Source organism: Macaca mulatta, chromosome 11 (genome assembly GCF_049350105.2).
Source record: "Macaca mulatta isolate MMU2019108-1 chromosome 11, T2T-MMU8v2.0, whole genome shotgun sequence".
Taxonomy (NCBI): domain Eukaryota; kingdom Metazoa; phylum Chordata; class Mammalia; order Primates; family Cercopithecidae; genus Macaca; species Macaca mulatta.
This window is the reverse complement of record NC_133416.1, coordinates 11,596,452-11,617,687: the sequence shown is the minus strand read 5'-3', so window position 1 is coordinate 11,617,687 and position 21,236 is coordinate 11,596,452. Positions and strand designations below refer to the sequence as shown.

The 21,236-nt window shown below is 38.4% G+C and overlaps 1 protein-coding gene across 2 annotated transcripts; it reads left to right on the top strand.

Annotated features, from left to right (window-relative positions):
* The first annotated feature begins 239 nt into the window (after positions 1 to 239).
* KLRG1 (killer cell lectin like receptor G1) lies at positions 240 to 21,010 on the top strand. Of its 2 annotated transcripts, none has more exons than XM_001114131.5 (5): positions 240 to 426; positions 2,925 to 3,029; positions 5,853 to 6,022; positions 19,213 to 19,313; positions 19,657 to 21,010. In XM_001114131.5, the coding sequence occupies exons 1-5, from the start codon at positions 345 to 347 to the stop codon at positions 19,766 to 19,768; spliced, it is 570 nt and encodes a 189-aa protein (XP_001114131.1). In that variant the 5' UTR covers positions 240 to 344; the 3' UTR covers positions 19,769 to 21,010. The 2 variants fall into 2 exon arrangements, with proteins under 2 accessions (XP_001114131.1, XP_077809719.1); XM_077953593.1 differs by lacking the exon at positions 240 to 426 and adding an exon at positions 438 to 623.
* The last annotated feature ends 226 nt before the right edge of the window (positions 21,011 to 21,236 follow it).

Here is a 21,236-nt window from a genome sequence, read left to right as displayed (position 1 = left end):
TCATAGCTAGTAACCACTCTCACTTTTATTTTAGTTTCCATAACTGAAATTGCTGGACTTGAGAGCAATTTTTCCTTGCTCAACAGAATTAGGTGACGTGGGGAATCAATTCAATATCTATTTAATGAGCATCTAGAGTATCATGGGGCAAAAAAATAGCAACTTAAAATATTAATTTCTATAGGCAGTCCCCAAATTTGAATCATTTCCTGAAAAATTACTTCTGCTTTTGTCAAGTTTCCTGCTAGCAGTTTAGAGATTGGGCTATTTCCTGACTGATACATATCCCTTCACACTTTGATAATTTAACTCTCTCAACTGCATGTGAAAGATCTTAGCTGAAGATGACTGACAGTGTTATTTATTCCATGTTAGAGTTGCCTACGGCAACCCAAGCCCAGAATGACTACGGACCACAGCAAAAATGTGAGTTAACCAAGGTAGCATGGAAGACGATGCATAGTGACAGTAGGCTACGGATGAATGGGGTGTAGAATAAGTTTAAAGCAGAGGATGCAGAAGAATCGAGGATAATTTGAGGAAATACTTTTGGTTCAGTTTAAAGTCCAGAGTTGGAATATGAAAAATTGGTGTATGGTACAGGATCTGATCTTAGGCCTCAGGTAAACCCTTTTCTAACCATTCACTTCTTTGATCGCATCTTAGAAACCCAACCTAGGGCATTGCCGTTATTCCTTCTTGCTCCTCTCTAAAGCGGGAACTTTGTTGGGAGAACTTTATCTCTTTAGCTATATTCGGAGTAACCTTGGACCAGCTGTTTAAAAGTATGGCTGTTTTTCTGACTATGGAATGAGGAGGACACCAATAGTTTTGCTGGTGGATAATACTAAGAGCTTTGTCAGGAAAGAAACTGATTTACACATCTAGATTTTTTTTTTTTTTTTTAACTTCAGTGTTGCACTAGAATGGTGACAGGGAAGAAACAGGGAAGAAAAAGTATCAAGAACACTACAGAGAATAGTCTCTGTGACTGAGGATTTGAAGGCAAAAGAGCCATTTGTACATAGAGCCCCAAGAGAACATTATCTGAGACAGATAGGTAATAGTGCAAATGCCAAAATTAATCCTTGATTTTGTATCTTAGGCAGTAAACTCCCACGAAGTATATTCTTTAGGGTAGTTCCCTAAGCTTTCTCTCTTTTTACTACATAGTTTTACTATTATAATTTTTAATGTCTTTTGCGAGTGTTGCCTTAATTTGCTAAATCATTCTAGTATACTTGGGATATTTAGACTTATTTCTATTACTATAAATTATACAGCATTGGACATCTTTATTTGTGTAATCTTTTCCTAGTTTTGAATTATATCTGTGTTAATTTCTAAGGAATAGAAATATTAAGTTACAAGTAATGTATATCTCAAAGTATATGTTCAAGGTCACACACACAACTGGGTGATAAATTGGAACCTACTTGGAACTATTTAGAGACTTTCAATATACACTTAAAGTAAATTTAAAAAATTTATTTTACTTCTTGAATTGGCTTGTGGTTACACAAATACAATTATGCTTTGATACCTTTTTTAAATTTAGCATAACACAAGAATGAACGTTTGTGTATTTCATTAAATGTTCTCCTGTGATGCAAATGTCTTTTTAAAAGTTTTACTAGAAATCTAATGCCTTTGGATTCATCAGTCCAAATACTTATTATGCAGAATTCTCTCTTTATGAAGGCATCTCTCATTATACATTTTTTTCTTTAAGAAGTTTGGAATACTCCATAGATACACACATAGATAGAATAATTTATCTAAAATGTAAACAGAAAATTGAAGCCCAAACAGGCAAGTTTAATTTCCTAATTCAAGGTTATTAAACAAAGGAATCAAAATTAGAACTTAAATATCATCTTACTTCACAGAGTTTTGCTCGTTACACGTAATTTCTACACTATCGGACTATGAGATACCTTCGATTTTAAAATGAAGATTTGCTGAAAATACTTCCATTTTTCAAATTTGAAATTTAGATTTAGGTTGTATGCAACATAGCTAACGTGAAGTAGTGTCCTATGCTTAAACATGGCATCAACCTAAACTTACTGCTCTTTTAATAATGACAGTTTACAAAGCACTTTTGAAATGTAGATTATTTTTATCTAAATTTTATGTATTTAAATTTTGAATGGATAATATGTTTACACAGTTCAAAATTCAAAAGGTACAAAAGAAAATAAGGTAAAAAGTCTTTTTCCTATCTTGTCTCCAGTGACTGTTTTTTTCCATTCCAGAGGCAAACAATGTTATCAGATTCTTGGATGTGCTTGCAGAGATATTTGTATACCCTGTTCTGCAGAACGTTTCTTTGTCTTGACTATATATCTTACAAAATATTCCATATCAGTTAAAAAAAAAAGCCAGTCTTTATTAGAAGCTGTGTATTCACTTTATGGATATATCAAAAATGTATTTGACAGGCCTTTTACTGATAGAATGTAGATTGTATTCAGTCTTCTCTTCCTACAAATATTGCTGCCACGAATAAATATGACATTTTGCACGTGTGAGTATCTGTAGGAAAAATTTCTTAAGGAGAAATTTCTAGGTCAAAGGGTAAATGCCTTTGCCATTTTGGTAGATATTGCCGAATTGTCCTCCAAAGAGGCACCAATTTGTATTCTCACCACCTGAGTATGAGACAGTATAAGTCACAATTTCAAAGGAAAAAAGCATTCTTTATCTTGATGAATACAGTAAGTTATTTGATACAGGTGTTAGTGGTTACCTTTGACTCTAGAGCAAGTTCCTGATACATCTAGAAAAGGAAACTTTATGGCCTGGATCTCGGTTTCCATTAGGCCAAATTGCTTTAAGATGCAGTATCCTTCCCTGACTTTCTCTTTTCTTTCAACCTATCTTCTGACTCAGGATTGTGCTTTGATTCTCTGTTGTTGCAGCTTCCTCTTCCAGGCCTTCTTGTTCTTGCCTTGTGGCAATAGCTTTGGGGCTTCTGACTGCAGTTCTTATGAGTGTGCTGCTATACCAGTGGATCCTGTGCCAGGGTAAGTGCAAACTTAAACCAAAATTAATCTTTCATTTTATATTATAAAAGCAATATAACATAGCAGGAGCTTTGAAAAATCAAAAAATAATTCAAACAAAATACATCGACATCTTTATACAACTATTTCCTGGGTATAGCCTCCTCGTCTTTGACCATGTGCATTTGTGTCAGTGTGTATTTTCTTTTTGTTTTTTGAGACAGGGTCTCCCTCTGTCACCCAGGCTGTGGGTGATAGATTTGTGTGCTGCTATACCAGTGGACCCTGTGCCACTGTACAATCACAGCTCACTGCAGCCTTGACCTCCTTAGGCTCAAGTGATCCACCTCAGCCTCTCGAATAGCTGGGACCACAGGCACATACCACCATGCCTGGCTAATTTTTGTATTATTATTATTATTATTATTATTATTATTTTTGTAGAGGCATTTCACCATGTTGCCCAGAATGATCTTGAACTCCTGGGCTCAAGGCATTCGCCCTTCTTGGCCTCCCAAAGTGCTGGGATTACAGGTGTGAGCTACCGCACCTGACCATATTTTCTTAATAGAACTGCAATCAAGTCCTTTTAAAATTTCTCCCACCTTTCTTTCTTCTAATGCAAGGCTGAGAATAGTTCTTATCATAGTATGCTCATAATTTTGTATATTGCTTTTTAATTTTATGTTGCCAGAAACATTTTTGTACTGCCATGTGTATTGTGATACTTGAATTATAATATTAATGATGTTTAACTTTTCACATATAGATATATCATAATGTAAGTAAACATATTCTGATTTTTTTTTTGTTTGTTTGCCAGTCCGGTGCTTTCACATTTTCTGAAACTAATTTTTCTAAGTTTAGTTCTTCTAAGTCCTTAAATCTAGTGATCTAGAGGGCTCTCAGTTTATTGTGTTACAGTCTAGAGTCCCAGCTTAGGTTTATGTTTTTAGGGGATGATAGTGACAGATTATACAGAAGTGATTTATTAGGATTCTTTTTTTTTTAATTAAAAAAAATTTTTTTTGAGACAGAGGCTTACAATGTCACCTGGGCTGGAGTGCAATGGCGTGATCTCGGCTCACTGCAACCTCTGCCTCCCAGGTTCAAGCGATTCTCATGCTTCAGCCTCCCATGTAGCTGGGATTACAGGCACCCGCCACCATGCCTGGCTAATTTTTTGTATTTTTATTAGAGACGGAGTTTCACTATGTTGGCCAGGCTGGTGTCAAACTCCTGACTTCGTGATCTGCCCTCCTCAGCCTCCCAAAGTGCTGGGATTACAGGTGTGAGCCACTGTGCTCTGCCGATTTATTAGGATTTTAAGAGTTTAGCTCCAGGGTTTCTACCTCAGATCCAAGTCTGACCTTTGACAAAAAGGAACTCCTAGGGAAGTTGGGAATTTCTAATCCAGGCTGACTAATGTCACAGTCGTATGGAAAAAGCACAAATCTATAAGGTGCCAATTTAACAGCTTGATCTCCAAAACTTACATTGGTTGTATGCCGGGTCTTCCTAGAGAACAATTATCTAATATTTATATGAAAAGTACTACTTTCCCCACTTTGTAACTCCCAAATCTAGAGTAGATATATACTCTATTCTGCAATTATATATCTACACATGTGCTCATGGAATATAATGGCTTATACTTGCTCACTGTAGAATTGTGCTTACGGTGAGTTTATGCAAATATGTTTAAGTATTGAAACTGAAGTAGAAAATCAGTAGAATTTTGGAATCTTGGTTGGAATTACCTTGAAAGCATATTCAGTTCCCTTTCATTTTTGATTGTTTGTTTTTGAGACAATGTCTTGCTCTGTTGCCCAGGCTGGAGTGCAGTGGTGTGATCTTGGCTCACTGCAACCTCTGCCTCCTGGGTTCAACTGATTCTCATGTCTCAGCTCCTAAGTAGCTGGAATTACAGGCGGGTGCCACCATGCCTGGCTGATTTTTTTGTATTTTTTAGTAGAGATGAGGTTTCACCATGTTGGCCAGGCTGGTCTTGAACTCCTGGACTCATGTGAGCCACCTGCCTCGGCCTCCCAAAATGCTGGTATTACAGGAGTGAGCCACCATGCCTGGCCAGTTCCCTTTCATCTTAACAAAACTATGAGCCAACCATTTTAAAGGAATGCGGATCTTCCGTATTTAAAAGATCTTGGTTAGAACATTCTATCACTTTTCACTTTAGCACCTGTTATGCTTCTCTGCCAGAAAACCCTTTTAAAAAAATATCAACGTAAGTTCTTTTTGCTGAAGTATAAGTGTTTTTTTCCAGTTTTCAATGGTGAGAGTTACATTTGTGATAATAAAAAAGCAAAACCTTTCATTCTAGTTAAGTTTGCTTTTCCTAGTTTCTTTTTTTTTTTTTTTTTTTGTGCATTTTTGGTTGGGCATTCTGAATGATTCTGCCTGATTTAAGTAATATACATTATGCAATTATGCAATGTATGCACTGAGCAAAGACAGTACACAGACGCATATCATACAAGCACACAGTTATCTGGTGTGTGTATATTACATGTGCACAGAGATCTCTAGCACAAGTAAAGTACTTGCTCCAGAGTTTTCAGGCAGATTGTTCTACATTTTCTTCTTTGCTCCTTCAGTTATAGTCCTATTCTTGTGTAGTGGAATACATACTTAGTAGATGATGGGGGTGGACATTATGAGGTATTCAAATTGAGACCATGCATTGTTACACATTTCTCTAACCCTTAATCTGAAAAGTGGTGGAGCAGGGAAGACCTGGGACTGCCATATTCCATTTTATCTCCCATTTCATTTCCAAGACTGAGTGGTCCATGAAGATGTGAACCAGGTCCTCTTCTTTCCTAGGCTCCAAGTACTCTACTTGTGCCAGCTGTCCTAGCTGCCCAGACCACTGGATGAAATATGGTAACCATTGTTACTATTTCTCAGTGGAGAAAAAGGACTGGATTTCTAGTCTGGAATTCTGCCTAGCCAGAGACTCACACCTCCTTATGATAACGGACAAACAGGAAATGGTAAATGCAAACATTTAGAAAATGTAGGGGTTTTGTTTTTGTTTCTTTTGTTTTTCTTAGCTGCTGTTTAAATGGATCATGTATCCTCTTTTGAGGAACAGAAGGAATCTGTGATTTGGGGGGATACTGTATTCTTCCGCTTCCCTCTTCTTCTCTTTCCTCTTCCTCTACTTCCGCCTTCTTCCCTCTCCTTCCCCACTCTTTACTCTTATGCTGTCTGCTCCAACAAACCTCAGTTACAGCAACCCAGATGCTTGCATAGCATGTAAGTGTGTATATGGGGCAAGGAGGCAGAAGGATGGTGAGTGTTTTGGAGAGGAATTAGACTTGAAATACAGCTCTAGTTAAAAGAAGTCTTAGGTCTGGAAACATACAGGTCCAACAACAAGGTAGCAGATTGTTGGGTTTTGTTTGTTTGTTTGTTTGTTTCTGAGACAGAGTCTCCCTCTGTCATCCAGGCTGGAGCACAGTGGCATGATCTCGGCTCACGGCAACCTCCGCCTCCCAGGTTCAAGTGATTCTCCTGCCTCAGCCTCCCAAGTAGCTGGAACTACGGGCGCCCGCCACCATGCTGGCTAATTTTTTGTATTTTTGTAGAGACGGGATTTCACCATGTTAGCCAGGATGGTCTCGCTCTCTTGACCTCGTGATCTGCCCGCCTCAGCCTCCCAAAGTGCTGGGATTACAGGCGTGAGTCACCGTGCCAGGCCTGGCAGCAGATTCTTATATAGTGGAACTTGGGAGGGAGGGAAAGATAGAGATCACGGGGACAGAGTGATTGTGATAAGGGCTTAAATGCCTTCTTTTAAAAAGTTTTCCCTTTATTCACTGGAATCCAGTAAGTTCCAGACTGCAGTGTCAAGAAAGTTGGGATATAAGCACCTGTGTTTGTGTGTGTGTGTGTGTGTGTGTGTGTGTGTGTGTGTGGTGGCCTCCACTTCCTTCAGGCCCCTCAGATCCTTCCTATCCACCAGCAATCTCTTGGAAAAGAACTTGCTATTGGTTCTAGACCATCTCAAGGCAACACAAGGAATTGACATCCTGAGGTTGCCTAGTATAAAAATCAAATTCTAATTTGTCTACATAAATAACATCTATAAGGAAAACAAGAAATCTTAGTTTCATCTTTAGCACTAATTTAATACTGATTTTTGTGTTTTGCTATTGTTTTCTGTTTTCTTTTTTGGGGTAGAATCTAGTCACAGAGAACAGTTTATTGAGAATTAAACTATATTAACTTACCTTGGAAAAAATCCAGAGGTTACTCTAAAGCAGCTGGGGATAACATATAGTTCCTAAATTTTATAACTACCTATACAGCTACCTATATAAAGCATACAGATTCTTGTTTTCTGTCAAAGAAACACTTACTCCTTTGGAATTCCACATAGAATCTAAACTCTAAATCATTCCACATATGTGACTAACATTTTTTTTTTAAGTCTTCTCTAAGTGAGGTGGCAGAATGCATTGAGTCATACTCATTAAACATGCCATCTTAGTTTTATGGCCTCCAGCAAAATAGCCTTGCTTTCTGGACCTTGTAGCAACCCCTATTCTTATTCTGATATAGTGACTCTGAGGATTCGAGCTGACTGAAGTAAATAGCAGAAGTGAGCCATGAATTTGAAACATTGAGGGCAAAACTCATAAACAGGAGTCGTGAGTCATAGCACAAGACACTGCCACAGAAAATTGTGGTGTAGCAGCTACTATACATTTCACAGTGTGATCATGAGAGGTGAGGAGGGAAAGGATGAAGGCACAGAACATCTGGGAAAATGGCAATATTGCTGTTTCTCTGAGGTATCCAGAGGAAGGGCAGGATCATTAGAGGGATTTTGTCCCTCCTTTGTTTCCTTACATGCCGCCATTCCTGAGACTATTGTTGAGTAAAACCAGCAGAGTTACACTCACTGCATTTCCAAATTGAGTTTATTTTCTCTTAAGGCTCCGTGGGGCCAGGCCAGTGCTGGAGAGGGTGGAATGTCCCTGCTAGATGTCATAAGTTTGACCTTTGACACTCCCCTGGAATCTTACTTGATTCTCTGCTTTGTTTTTCTTGCTCTGACTTTTGTCAGATTCTGTAGAACCGAATTGACTTTTACCTGACCTGCTGCGTCTCTTGTTCTAGTGTTACTATTCTTTTGTTCTCAGGGCAAGATTTACATACTATTTTGAGGTATGTACAGTGTTTCTAGTATCATACTGGGGTCTGAGCCACTACCAAAAGAGCAAAAAGTAAAAATAAAAAAGAGAGCTCTATGGATCTGTTAAAACTGAAGTTTTTCAAACTGCCGTTCCATTGGTGGAAAGTGCTAGAGGATTTCGTTGCTGTATGCAGAATCTACAGGCCTATGGAAAATATCCCTCTCATGCTGTTAAATGGTCATCTTTCATTGAGATACTTAAGTAGAGTTCACCTCCTATCTTAGATCACTTACAGCAAAGTGTACAATAACAGAGGCTACCGTAGATTGAGCACTTGCTTTTTGCCAGGTGTTTTATGTATAGTATTCTTTTGTTTTTTTTTTCCTTTTTGAGAAGGAGTTTTGCTCTTGTTGCCCGGGCTGAAGTACAGTGGCACAATCTCGGCCCAATGCAACCTCTGTCTCCAGGGTTCAAGCGATTCTCCTCTTTAGCCTCCCGAGTAGATGGGGTTACAGGCGCCTGCCACCACGCCCGGCCTTTATGTATAGTATTCTTAATCGTCGCAGCAATTCTGAAAAATAGAGTTCCACATCCCCATTTTGTTGGTGAATGAGTAAAATTCAGAGGAATTGGCTGGGCATGGTGGCTCCTACCTGTAATCCCAGCACTTTTTGAGAGACTGAGGTGGGTGGATCACTTGAGGTCAGGAGTTCAAGAGCAGCCTGGCTACAATGGTGAAACCCCGTCTCTGCTACAAATACAAAAATTAGCTGGGCATGCTGTTGCGCACCTGTAATCCCAGCTTCTTGGGAGGCTGAGGCACCCGAATCGTTTGAACCCACGAGGTGGAGGCTGCAGTGAGCTGAGACCGCACCATTGCACTCCAGCTTAGGCAGCAAAGTGAGACAGTTTCAAAAAAAAAAAAAAAAAATCAGAGAATTAATGAGTATAAGTCTAAGGCTACAAATCTGGCAGAGCCAAATTTTAAATTCTACTCTAGTGGGCACGGTGGCTCACACCTGTAATCCTAGCACTTTGCAAGGCCATGGCAGGTGGATTGCCTGAACCCAGAATTCAAGACCAGCCTGGGCAACATGGCAAGACCCTGCCTCTACAAAAAAATACAGAAATTAGATAGGTGTGGTGGCATGCACCTGTGGTCCCAGCTACTCGGGAGGCTGAGGTGGGAGAATTGCCTGAGCCCAGGAGGTCAAGGCTGCAATTAGCCATGATCACAGCACTGCACTCCAGCCTGGGCAATGGAGTGAGAGTTTGTCTCAAAAAAAAAAAAAAAAAAAATCTACATCAACTCACCTTCAAAGTCATTTATAGAAATATTGTATTTGACAACTTCCAGAATCCATTTTGCACATGTTCAACAAGATAACTTTTTCTACTAATTGTCTTCTGGTTTCTTTTCTATACATATTTAAAATTTTTTTTGAATTTGACATACAGAATGTACATTGTATGACCGTGGAGATTTAAATTTATTTATTGTGATGAAGTCTCACTATGTTGCCCAGTGTGGTCTTGAACTCCTGGGCTCAAGTGGTCCTCCCGCCTTGGTCTCCCAAAGTGCTGGGATTATAGGCTTAAATATATTTAAAATAGTGAGATGCTTACTTATAGTTTCTTTTTTTTCTCTCTGGGACCTTAAGATTATTCTTGATAGAGAAAATAAAAACAAAATGGAAATTAAATTGCTCTATTATTTTCTCATTTTTGTGTTAACATTATAGCATCAGCCCTTACTCCTTCTTCTTCTTTTTTCTTTTTTTTTTTTTGAGACGGAGTCTCGCTGTGTCGCCCAGGCTGGAGTGCAGTGGCCGGATCTCAGCTCACTGCAAGCTCTGCCTCCCGGGTTTTTACGCCATTCTCCTGCCTCCGCGCCCGGCCCCCTTACTCCTTCTTGCCCTTTGAGTATATCTTTAGATGTTTGGATATATTCAAATTCTTGATTTTTCTTGCCATTTTTCCCCCACCAAGCTCAGTTCGTCCTGGATGTTGTTAGCCATGATTCCTTATAGTTATTGGTATGTTATTTTAAAGTATGTATTCATTAGTGAGTTCCCAGTGAAACTGCTTTGATTTCTTTAAATCTATTCTGATGTTCCTTGCCCTATAATATCTCTCTTCCTCATTATCATCATTTGGAATTATATGATCCAACTTTACTGTTGTAACAACCTCTCATTCAACTTTACCTATCTTCCTAAACTTGGGATTCCCTGAACTTCTGGCATGGGCTTCTCACATATTTAGGATTTACATCTAATAATACCCAAGGTTTCCTTCTTTGGGTACAGCAATACAAACGCTACGGTAACGTGGTCACTTTTCTGTATATTTTCAATCAGGTAATGAAAACAGCTTGGTTTCTCTCAGACAGTCATGAGTATGCTTCTACTATATTTCTTACTAGCTGTGTGAACTTCAGCAACTTCCTTAACCTTTTTGACTCTCAGTTTCCTCGTGTACAAAGTGAAGATAAAACTTTCTAGACTGGCCGGGCGCCGTGGCTCACGCCTGTAATCCCAGCACTTTGGGAGGCCGAGGCGGGTGGATCATTTGAGGTTCGAGGTTCAAGACCTGGCCAACATGGTGAAACCCCATCTATACTAAAAATACAAAAAGTTAGCCGGGCGTGGTGGTGCACGCCTGTAATCCCAGCTACTCAGGAGGCTGAGGCAGGAGAATCACTTGAGCCCTGGAGGCAGAGGTCGCAGTGAGCCGAGATCAGGCCACTACACTCCAGCCTGGGAGACAGAGTGATACTCTGTCTCAAAAACACAAAAATCTCAAACAACAATATAAAGTCCAGAGCCAAAAATAACTTTTACTTTGCTCTTCTGTGTCCCAAGACACAATTTCAGTAAAAGATACATCACAGAGTAAATTATGACTTGTTGAATTGAGTATTTTGTTTATGAGGAAATCTGAGATGATATGTCAGAAGATTCAAAGAAATGGCTGGCAACAGGGTAGATGGTAGGGGAACTGTTTTACTCTGGAGGTCTTCACAGTCTGGTAATGTGTGTCTTTTGTCACGCTTCTTTATAATCAGATTAAGCAGCTAGTGTGAACTGCATAACAAGGGATGGGCATGATAGGCTAGGATATTTCCACTATTTTTTAACTTGAAAAATTGTGGGAAAATATGCATAACATAAAATTTACTATTTTAACCATTTTCAAGTGTACAGTTCGGTGGCATTAAGTACGTTCCTATTGTTGTACAACCTTCACTACCATCATCTCCAGAACCTTTTCATCATCCCCAGCTGAAGGTCTGTACCTCTTAAACAATAACTCCCCTCCCTCTAGCTCCTGGTGATCACTGTTCTACTTATCGTCTCTATGAATTTGCCGATTCTGTCCTTCAGTGTCTAGCTTATTCACTTAGAATAATGTTTTCAAGGTTCTTCCATGTTGTAACATGGATCAAAGTGATGGCTGAATAACATTCTGTTTTATGGATGTACTACGTTTTATTTGTCCATTTATCCATTTATCCTGTTGGGAATAAGGCTGCTGTGAACTTGGATATCCATCTGTTGACGGACATTGTTTCCACAAGCTTTTAAAAAGAAGAGCAAATGATGGTTTATAGAGCAGGGCTTACTGACTTTTAGCATTGTGTACTTACGCAAAATTATAGGGAAAATTCTTATTGATATTAAGCTGTAGTAATTTGTAACCTGTCAAATTTTCCTTTGAAATTTCTTAATGTTATTTGCATATTTTTAGATGATGGTAATTAATGTGTTCATATTATAGGATATCTGAAAAGTCTGGAAACAGGCTAAACTTATTTTTAAACAGTAAGTTGCATTTTCAAGTAATACGCTCTATATTTTTACTCAATCTTGAGATGCGTTTTCAAGTGAAACATCTCTAAATTTAAAGCAATAGATATAATTATTTTTAGACCTTATGAGTACTCTGTATTGTAATTTTTTTCAAATTAGTAATTACATCCTTTGCTTTAAATACTTCACCTGGAAAAGTGTCTGAAGAAAAACACAATAATGATATTATTTGAAAATATGAGGCTGTAGGGTTCCCCAGTTCCTGGCTTTCTTTCTTTGCATTGGCTGAAAATCGCAGAAGGCCTTGACTGGCCTATGACCCACCCAGCTACAGGTTTTTCCCCTGCAGGCTCCAACCCAAACCCCAGCCTTGAATATTTCCAGTCACTGATAAAGGTATCTAGGTTGCAGCTCGAAACACTGAAATAAAGTAGCCTCAGCCCTAAGTCAGATTCCTTAAACCCTCATAAAAGCTCCATCTCTGACCCCCTTGCTGTGGACATACGTAGGTCAAACGTTCCTTTTCTCTGACTGTCCATCGTGAGGATTGCTGCAGCCCTCTGTAAGTTCCCGTAATAGATGCTTTGCACGGATCACCTTGATGTTGAGTGCTTTATTCTATGGTATCCCAGCCAGCCCCATCTCGTGATGGTTTGAGGCTCTCCCTTGTGGGAATTCCCCTGTCGCTGCTTTCAGGATGATTTTAGCCCCGGGTTTGGTGGGACAAAACAGAGCTATACTGTCTAAAAATACCTTTATGCTATGTTTTTAGGCGTTTTGGAACACGTTATTTTATATTTTGCTTTTATCAAATAGTATTATTTCATTCTTGGTTTTTACTAAGCATTAAATTATTCTAGGTAATAAAAAATTGCAACCAGATTTTATTTTAGTTTTAAACAGTATTTTTACACATTCTGCATCATTTCACTATTGCTTAAATCTCTTCATAGTCTTAGATAAAATTCTACTAATTTTCAATTGTCATGAGCTATGAGCATGTTTATAGAAATCATTTTGCTTGCGGTCATTTATTTACATTATATTCCCTAGAATTAAGTTGGCTAATCAAAAGATATGATTTTATAGTTTCAATGTATTGTTAGTTTTTCTTAATATGAGTTGAAATAACTTACATACATTCTGTAAACTATGTTAATTTGGAAGTTTAAGGAATATGCTTTGTGCCTTAATGATATTTTAATTTCAGTTAAAAATATTACATACAGAAGTGTGTGTGGAAGTTATAAATGTTGAACTAAAAAAGCAAGAAAGGAAAAGACAAGAAAAAGTGCACCTGATTTTGTTTGTTTGGATTTTATCTTCACTTTGCTTTTAGGGTTTGCATTTTTTCTAAAATATAAGCAAACATTACAAATGCTAAGTGACATAACACCTAAGTGTTCTAGCTCACACCTTCTCTGGGTGACAAGAGTTCTCAGTCACCACCTTTACCTATACTTTTGTTGTTGTTGTTTGAGACTCTCACCCAGGCTGGAGTGCAATGGCACAATCTCATCTTACTGCAACCTCCACCTCCCAGGCTTAAATGATCCTCTTATCTCATATCTCAACCTCCCAAGTAGCTGGGACTACAGACATGTGCTACCTTGCCTGGCTAATTTTCATATTTTTTGTATTAACAAAATACAAAAATTTGGGGTTTTTGCCATGATGCTTAGGCTGATCTTGAACTCCTGGGCTCAAGGGATTTTCCTGCCTTGACTTCCTGAAGTGCTGGAATTACAGGTGTCAGCCACTGCAGCAGACTAATTTATACTTTCATGCTGTTTCTACAGTTATACTTTCTACAATTTCTACTTTCATGCTGCTTCTATATTCTCTCTCTCTCACTCTAATGCACACACACATGCAGACACACACACACAGACACACACACACACACACACACATCCATGAGTACATAGAATAGGTTTTAGCACTATGGTTTTGAAGGCCTCTTCCAAGTGGAAGATTTTCGAGTGAAGGTGCCATAATAAACATTTTCAATATCTAGCCTCACCAATGAGAAGTTGTAAAAGGACTGATTGATCAAGTGACTTAGAATTATATGGGTCTTGAGGGTAGTAAATGAGCACAGGATTGGGGTTTGTATGTGGGCATTACCCAATCCTAGCTCTTCAGACTCTAATTGAAGTTTCTGAGCAAATCTTTATCAATTTCTGTGCTTCATTAGCTGCCATTCCTCCTCTTGAAATGAAAGAAAAGGAAATGGACTATTTTTCTCATAATTCCAACGGAGAAATTGGGAATTACTCTTTTATTCCTTTTGTTAATTTTAATCAATTTATTTTTTCAAATATTTAGTTTATAATTTTTGATTCACATATACTCAAATTTTATATACTTTGAATGCAGTAACATTTATTTTTGAGTCTTTTAGATCGTGGCTATCACTACCACACCAATTTTGTGAAAATATTAAAGAGAAAAATCCATTCTTTTTTTCCTAATTTAAATAATTCTTTAAACAAGTTGGTTAAGAAACGTAAAAATTTTAAGCTATGTTGAAAATTACAGTGTCATTTCATCTGTCGTATACTTCATTCACTCTCCTGTCTACCTCCTTACCCCCAGCATGCACAGTTAAGAGTTTTACAGAGAGAAAGTAAAAAATATACAGTTTCTGTTCAGAGGGTTTTAACTTCCTGCAGCATAATACCTGATTGTGTGTTCTTTATTTCTATAAATATTTATTAAACATAATTCTTTTAAAAAGAGATGGGATCTCACTCTGTTACCCAGGCTGGAGAGCAATGGCATGATCATAGCTTACTTCAGCCTCAAACTTCTGAGGCTCAAGTGATCCTCCTCCCTGCCTCTGCCTCCCAAGTAGCTGAAGCTACAAGCACATGCCACCATGACCAGTTGGCTAAATTTTTAAATTTTTGTAAAGATAGAGTGTTACGATGTTGTCCAGACTGGTTCTGAACTCCTGGCCTCAAGTAATCCTCTCACCTTGGCCTCCCAAATTGCTGGTATTGTAGGCATGAGCCACTATGCCTGGTCTGCATTTATTGAGTATAATTTTATGTATTTTTCTAACTGCTAGGGATATGGTAGTCAAGAGTTGTTGCTGTTATGATGTTTACATTTTATTTTATGTATTTATTTTTAAGGAAAATGATATTTTAAATTTAATTTTGTTATTAACATTTTTTAAATTGACACATAATTACATATATAGGGTATTTATCTGAAGGAAATAAAATCAGTATGTTGAAGAGAGATGTTCACTCTCATGTATATTGTAGCAATATTGACAATAGCCAAGATATGAAATCCACCTAAATGTTCAACAACAAATAAATGGATAAAGAAAACTAACAGAAGAACAGAAAACCAAACACTGCATGTTCTCACTCATAAGTAGAAGTCGAACAATGAGAACACATGGACGCAGAGAGGGGAACATCACACACCGGGTCTGTTTGGGGGTCGGGGGCTAGGGGAGGGATAGCATTAGGAGAAATACCTAATGTAGGTGACGGGCTGCTGGGTGCAGTAATCCACCACGGCACGTGTATACCTATGTAACAAACCTGCACATTCTGCACATGTACCTCAGAACTTAAAGTATAATAATAAAAAATGAAATAAAGAAAATGTGGTATGTATACACACTAGAATACTAATCAGCCATAGAAAATAATGAAATCCTGTCATTCATAGCAAAATGGATGGAACTAGAGGACACCATGTTAAGTGACATAAACCAGGAACAGAAAGTTAAACACTGGATGTTCTTGCTTATGTGAAAACTTAAAAAAAGTTGACCTCAGAACAGAGGATAGAAGAAGCTGGGAAGGGCTGGGGAAGGGGAGGTTAGGGAGAGTTATGTTAAAGTATACAAATTACACCTAGACAGGCAAAATAAGTTCTAATGTTCTATTGCAGTGGTCTCCAACATTATTAGCACGAGGGACCTGTTTCGTGGAAGACAATGTTTCCATGGACCTTTGGCGGGGGTGGTTTCAGGATGAAACTGTTCCACCTCAGATCATCAGGCATTAGATTCTCATAAGAAGCAGGCAGCCTAGATCCCTCACATGCGCAGTTCACGATAGGGTTTGTACTCCTATGAGAATCCAGTGCTGCCGCTGATCCACTGATCTGACAGGAGGCAGAGCACAGGCGGTAATTCTGGCTCGCCCAGCCACTCACCTCCTGCTCTGCAGCCCGGTTCCTAACAGGCCACAGATTGGTACTGTCCATGGCCTGGGGGTTGGGGACCCTTGCTCTACAGCACTGCAGGGTAACTAGAGTTAACAACCATGTATTGTATATTTTCAAATAGCTAGAAGAGAGGATTTTGAATGTTCCCAACACAAAGAAATGGTAAATGTTTGAAGCGATAGGCTAATTACCCTGCTCTGATCATTACACATTGCATACATGTTACATGTGCTTTCATTGTCTTCGGAAGAGACAGACAAAACTAAACAAATGAATATGGTGATATGTGCTTTAAAGAAAATGAAACAGTATGATGTCATAGTAAATGTGAATACTATTTTAGATTGGTTAGTTAAGGAAGGCCTCTTTCGGGAGGGAACATTTGAGTTGATATCTAGACCTGATTGACAGCCATGTAGAAATCTCAGGAAAGATAGTCCAGGCAGAGGGAAAAGCTATGCAAAGACCCTAAAGCAAGAATGACCTTGGCATGTGAAAGGAACAGAAAGAAGGCTCATGTGGCTGGCACCTAGGAAGTAAGGAAATGGTTAGCAGGGGCTAGATTATGTAGGACTGTGCGTACATTGTAAGGATTTTAGATTTTATTCTGTGTGAAAAGCGAGACCACTGGAGGACATTAATCAGGGGCACAGAGTGATGAAAAGTTTAGCACTGGGAGAGAAAACTTGGATGATTATTTGATAAGGATCCAATTCTTGGATGAATTCTTTCACCCACATGACCTCGTCTTCTCATCTCTAAAGGTGAGGATAATAATAGTTGCCTACCTTCCAAGATTGTCAAGAATTTCATAACTGGAAAGAATCCTAGAAAATATCTAAGCTAAACGCTCATAAAGAAGTTGAAGCTCAGCCAGAGTAAACCACCTGCTCATCTTCAGATAGAAGGAGGGAGCTAGGAGCCTCCAGAATTTTGTTTCTGTTTTGTTTTCCTAAATGCCACACTGTGTATGTAGTATTTCAAATGATGTTGGGAATGAACGCAGAGGGATTTTGCAAACCTTAGAGTGCAATACAAATGTAAGAGATAATTGTTTTCAGGATACTGGGTTCTGAGAGAACAAAGTCATCATAAGGCATAGATTATTTGGGAAGAAAAGCATTGATAAACAAGTCATACTCATTTTTCAAATGCTTCGTCTAGGAACCACCACAGTCATGTCCTAAATGGAAACAGGACCGAAACCCAGTGAAGAGAAAATAGAGGTTATTCTGACCATGAGAAATAGCACAAAAGATTCCTTTTCTCTCCTGTAGTGTCTTTACTAGAAGTGCAAAGAGGCTTTTTGCCTCTCTTAACTTTATTTTATTTTGTTTTGTTTTGAGATAGAGTCTCACTCCGTTACCGAGGCTGAAATGCAGTGGTGCCATCTCGGCTTACTGCAATCTCTGCCTCCTAGGTTCAAGCGATTCTCATGTTTCAGTCTCCCAAGTAGCTGGGATTACAGGCACCCGTCACCATGCCTAATTTTTTTTTACTTTTTTATTTTAGTAGAGACGGGAGTTTTGTACCACATTCACCAGGCTGGTCTCAAACTTCTGACCTCAAGTGATCCACTCACCTCGGCCTCCCTAAGTGCTGGGATCACAGGCGTGAGCCACTGTGCCTGGCCTTCTCTTAACTTTAGAAGAGCAACTCTATTTGTGCTCATGCAGGGTCCAAGTAGGCAAAGAGAGACAGTTAAGAGCAGAGGCCATAAATTCTTACTCTTCAGCAACCATCTTTCAGGAGTGGAATAAAAACAACATCAAAATGGGACATCTGGTGTTATAATAATCACCATAGGCAGTTGAAATTGTGTTGCTTTCTTAGTAGTTTCTAGATAAAAAAGAATATTTTATTCCAAAGGTGTTTGACCAATTAAGCTGTCATTAGAAAATATTGCAACTGTAATTGTTAATTACACCAATACTAAATCCTACAACAAAATTAGCTTGGATTATCTTTTTAACCTTTTATTTTAATCTATTTTAATCTTTAATATTTTATTTTATTTCATTTATAGAGGCAATTCTCTTGGATATAAACTTCTTCATTTGAATGTCAGACTTTGCAGATCGAAGGATCTTTTATCTCTGTTCTGTTGGGTAACATGGCACACATAAGAGGTGTAGCCGATATACCTTTACCTTAAACTTATTCCCTTAAGAACTGTTTTCTTCTTACCATATACAAGATTGACAAGGACATGGAAAATGAGACTTTGGGAAAAAACCAAGAATATTGCTATAGGTTTAATCATAATTTACATATTTAAGGATGGGAAAGATGACCACTTCTGCAGCAAATGTGGAGCTTCTTTCTTTTGAAATAATCTGAATACCTATCAGGCACTCCCTTTAATTAAGGAGAAAATTGCAGTGGAAGGTAGAGATGTAATATTTTCTTATTTGCTACATTATAAGAATCCAGATATGGATAGAAAGGTCAATTCTAGGATGCTGCTCCTCTCTACAGTTAACAAATCTTTAGAATTAGATGTTAAATGAGAAATTAGTTATTTAGAGTGAATAGTTGTCTTATCTTGGGCTGCTCAAACAAAATACCATAGACTGGATGGCTTAAACAACAGATGTTTCTCTCTGTCAGTTCTGATGGCTGGAAAATCCAACATCAAGGTTCTCTGGCTCCTGGTGAGGACCTACTTCTGGCTTGCACATGGTTGCCTTTTTGTTGTATCCTCACTTGGCAGAGAGAGTGCTTTGGTCTCTTCCTCCTCTTGTAAGGACACTAATTGCATCATGGAGGCCCCACCCTCATGGCCTTATCTATACCTAATTACTTGTTAAAGGCTCCACCAGCAGGTATCATCACATTAGGGGTTGGGGGTCAACATACTGATTTTAGGAAGCATTCAGTCCTTAAGAGTGGTGGTGATGGAGGGTGTAAAGAATGCTAGTTTGTCTTTTAATTAATTACTTAACTTAGTATTAGGAATCCAACGTGGAAAGGAATAGTTGTTTGACTGTGACACTAGGTCTCGTTTTTGGTTTTCAACCTTTCTCTTAGAGCCTGCTCCAAGATTTCCTCAGTGAGGCCTTTCACTGGGTTGGTCTGAGGAACAATTCTGGCTGGAGGTGGGAAGATGGATCACCTCTAAACTTCTCAAGGTAAGGGGCTTCAAAGGAGTGCCAAGAAAGAGAGAGAGGAAAAAGGAAAGCCAAATTATAATACTTGGGGAATAGATTAAGAAGAGCAGATGGAGAGAAGAGGAAAAAGTGAAAAGGAGAGGAAATAGGGAACAAGGAAGGGAATGAACAATGGGTAAGGGCAAAAAATAAAAAATAAAAAATAAAAAAAGGTGATAACATTTTAAAGAGAGGCTAATGGACAATTTTAATTCTTCTGCCTGAATAGGGAGAAAGAATTTGCTCAATTTTTATCCCTTCATGCCTTTCAACTCCTTTTCTGTGCATACGGCCTCAAGTGATTGACTTTTCTGATTTCTTACAGGATTTATTCTAATAGCTTGGTGCAGACATGCGGTGCCATCAACAAAAATAGTCTTCAAGCTTCAAGCTGTGAAGTTTCTTTACAGTGGGTGTGTAAGAAGGTCAGCCCTTGATGGATGACCACTCTGTCCTGACCCTCAGATCTGTCATGTATCCCTAAAAGGAGGGAGCTGGCCACTGGCTGTTGGGAAAGCCATGAGTATGTAGTTAGCAAATACTGAACTTGCTCAGATATGGCATTAGATGCAAGACAACCTCCTGGGGATTGATGCCTAACAGATGGATTCTCTTTGAGACTATTTAGATATTATGTGAACAATTTAAAGACCAGATATAAGCAAGTTTTTGAAATAGATAAGTTTGTTTTTTTTGTATTTCTCAGTATGGCAACTACTGCTGCCACTCTCATCCCCATCCCAACCATCTCTGTCAAAAATATACCTTTTTCATGTTATATTCTGAACTAATCTGATAAAATCTATGCCAATATATGCTATTGCTTATGTAGTAGATAAGTACGTTATTGCTGTACTCCTCTAGTACATTACTGATCCCTGATGGTATATTTTTATCCTAACAGTGACTCTTTGCAAATCAAGCTTTGTTCTAAAGAATAAACCTAGCTGGCATGGTGGTGTGTACCTGTAGTCCTAGCTATTTGGGCAGCTGAGGTGGGAGGGTGGCTTGAGCCCAGGAGTTTGAGGCTGCAGTGAGCTATAATTGCCTCACTGCACTCCAGCCTGGGAGATACAGCAAGACACCATCTCTAAAAAGAAAATAAATACATAATGCTAATGTGAGAATATAAATTGTGGGAAGTGAGTGAGGGCAAGGTGGTACTTCCTCCTTCTCAGGTCTTCACTCTTAATGCAAAAATCCGGTCGTAATTGATTTTGTTTATTTTCTGAGTATACATAGATGTGGTTGAATTAACCAATGTGTGATTGTATCTTTTCCATTCTGTGACTGTTTGACCTGCATTTTAATTTCAAGATAGCAGTCAATTCGATAAGGCATTTTCATAGAGGAAAGTTTACAGAAACACTTTATGTGCTTGGATCACCAGATTATCTTAGGTACTAAGGCCTCAAAAATAAGAAAAACTTTATTATTTCTCCTCAGTAGAGTTTGGACATACATAAGGAGAGAAGGTGCAGTAATGAAATAGACCATAATTCTGTAGTGTTGATGATCCTGGATTGTAATCTTTTGTTTTTATCTTTCATAGTTTTTTTTTTTAAAAAAAAAACATGGACTGTATCTTATCTACCACTGTATCCCAAATACCTAAGACGGTGCTTACATTCAGTGACAAATAATTAAATGGATGAATAATAAATAATAATGAAAACTGTTCATTCTAGTTATTTCTGTTAGCCCGTAAATTAGAGGAATTAAAGATGAGAAAAACAGTATATCCTAATCCTTCCTAACTCACCAGTATGAGTCTTCAGTAGCTAACTCTAAAAAGGCAAAGGGCCAGTGAATCTGGATACAGTGCTCATAGAAGGAAGTCATGGAAACAAGCTCCTGTCTCCTAGTGATCTCTTTCCTTTGGTTCTGGCGCAGGAAGTGTCCCTG

Excerpts from the sequence above, each read along its gene's own strand:
- KLRG1 (XM_001114131.5), top strand. The coding sequence starts at position 345 with ATGACTGACAGTGTTATTTATTCCATGTTAGAGTTGCCTACGGCAACC. Across the intron at positions 427-2,924 it reads CTACGGACCACAGCAAAAAT|CTTCCTCTTCCAGGCCTTCT; the intron begins GTGAGTTAACCA and ends CTGTTGTTGCAG. Across the intron at positions 19,314-19,656 it reads TCACCTCTAAACTTCTCAAG|GATTTATTCTAATAGCTTGG; the intron begins GTAAGGGGCTTC and ends GATTTCTTACAG.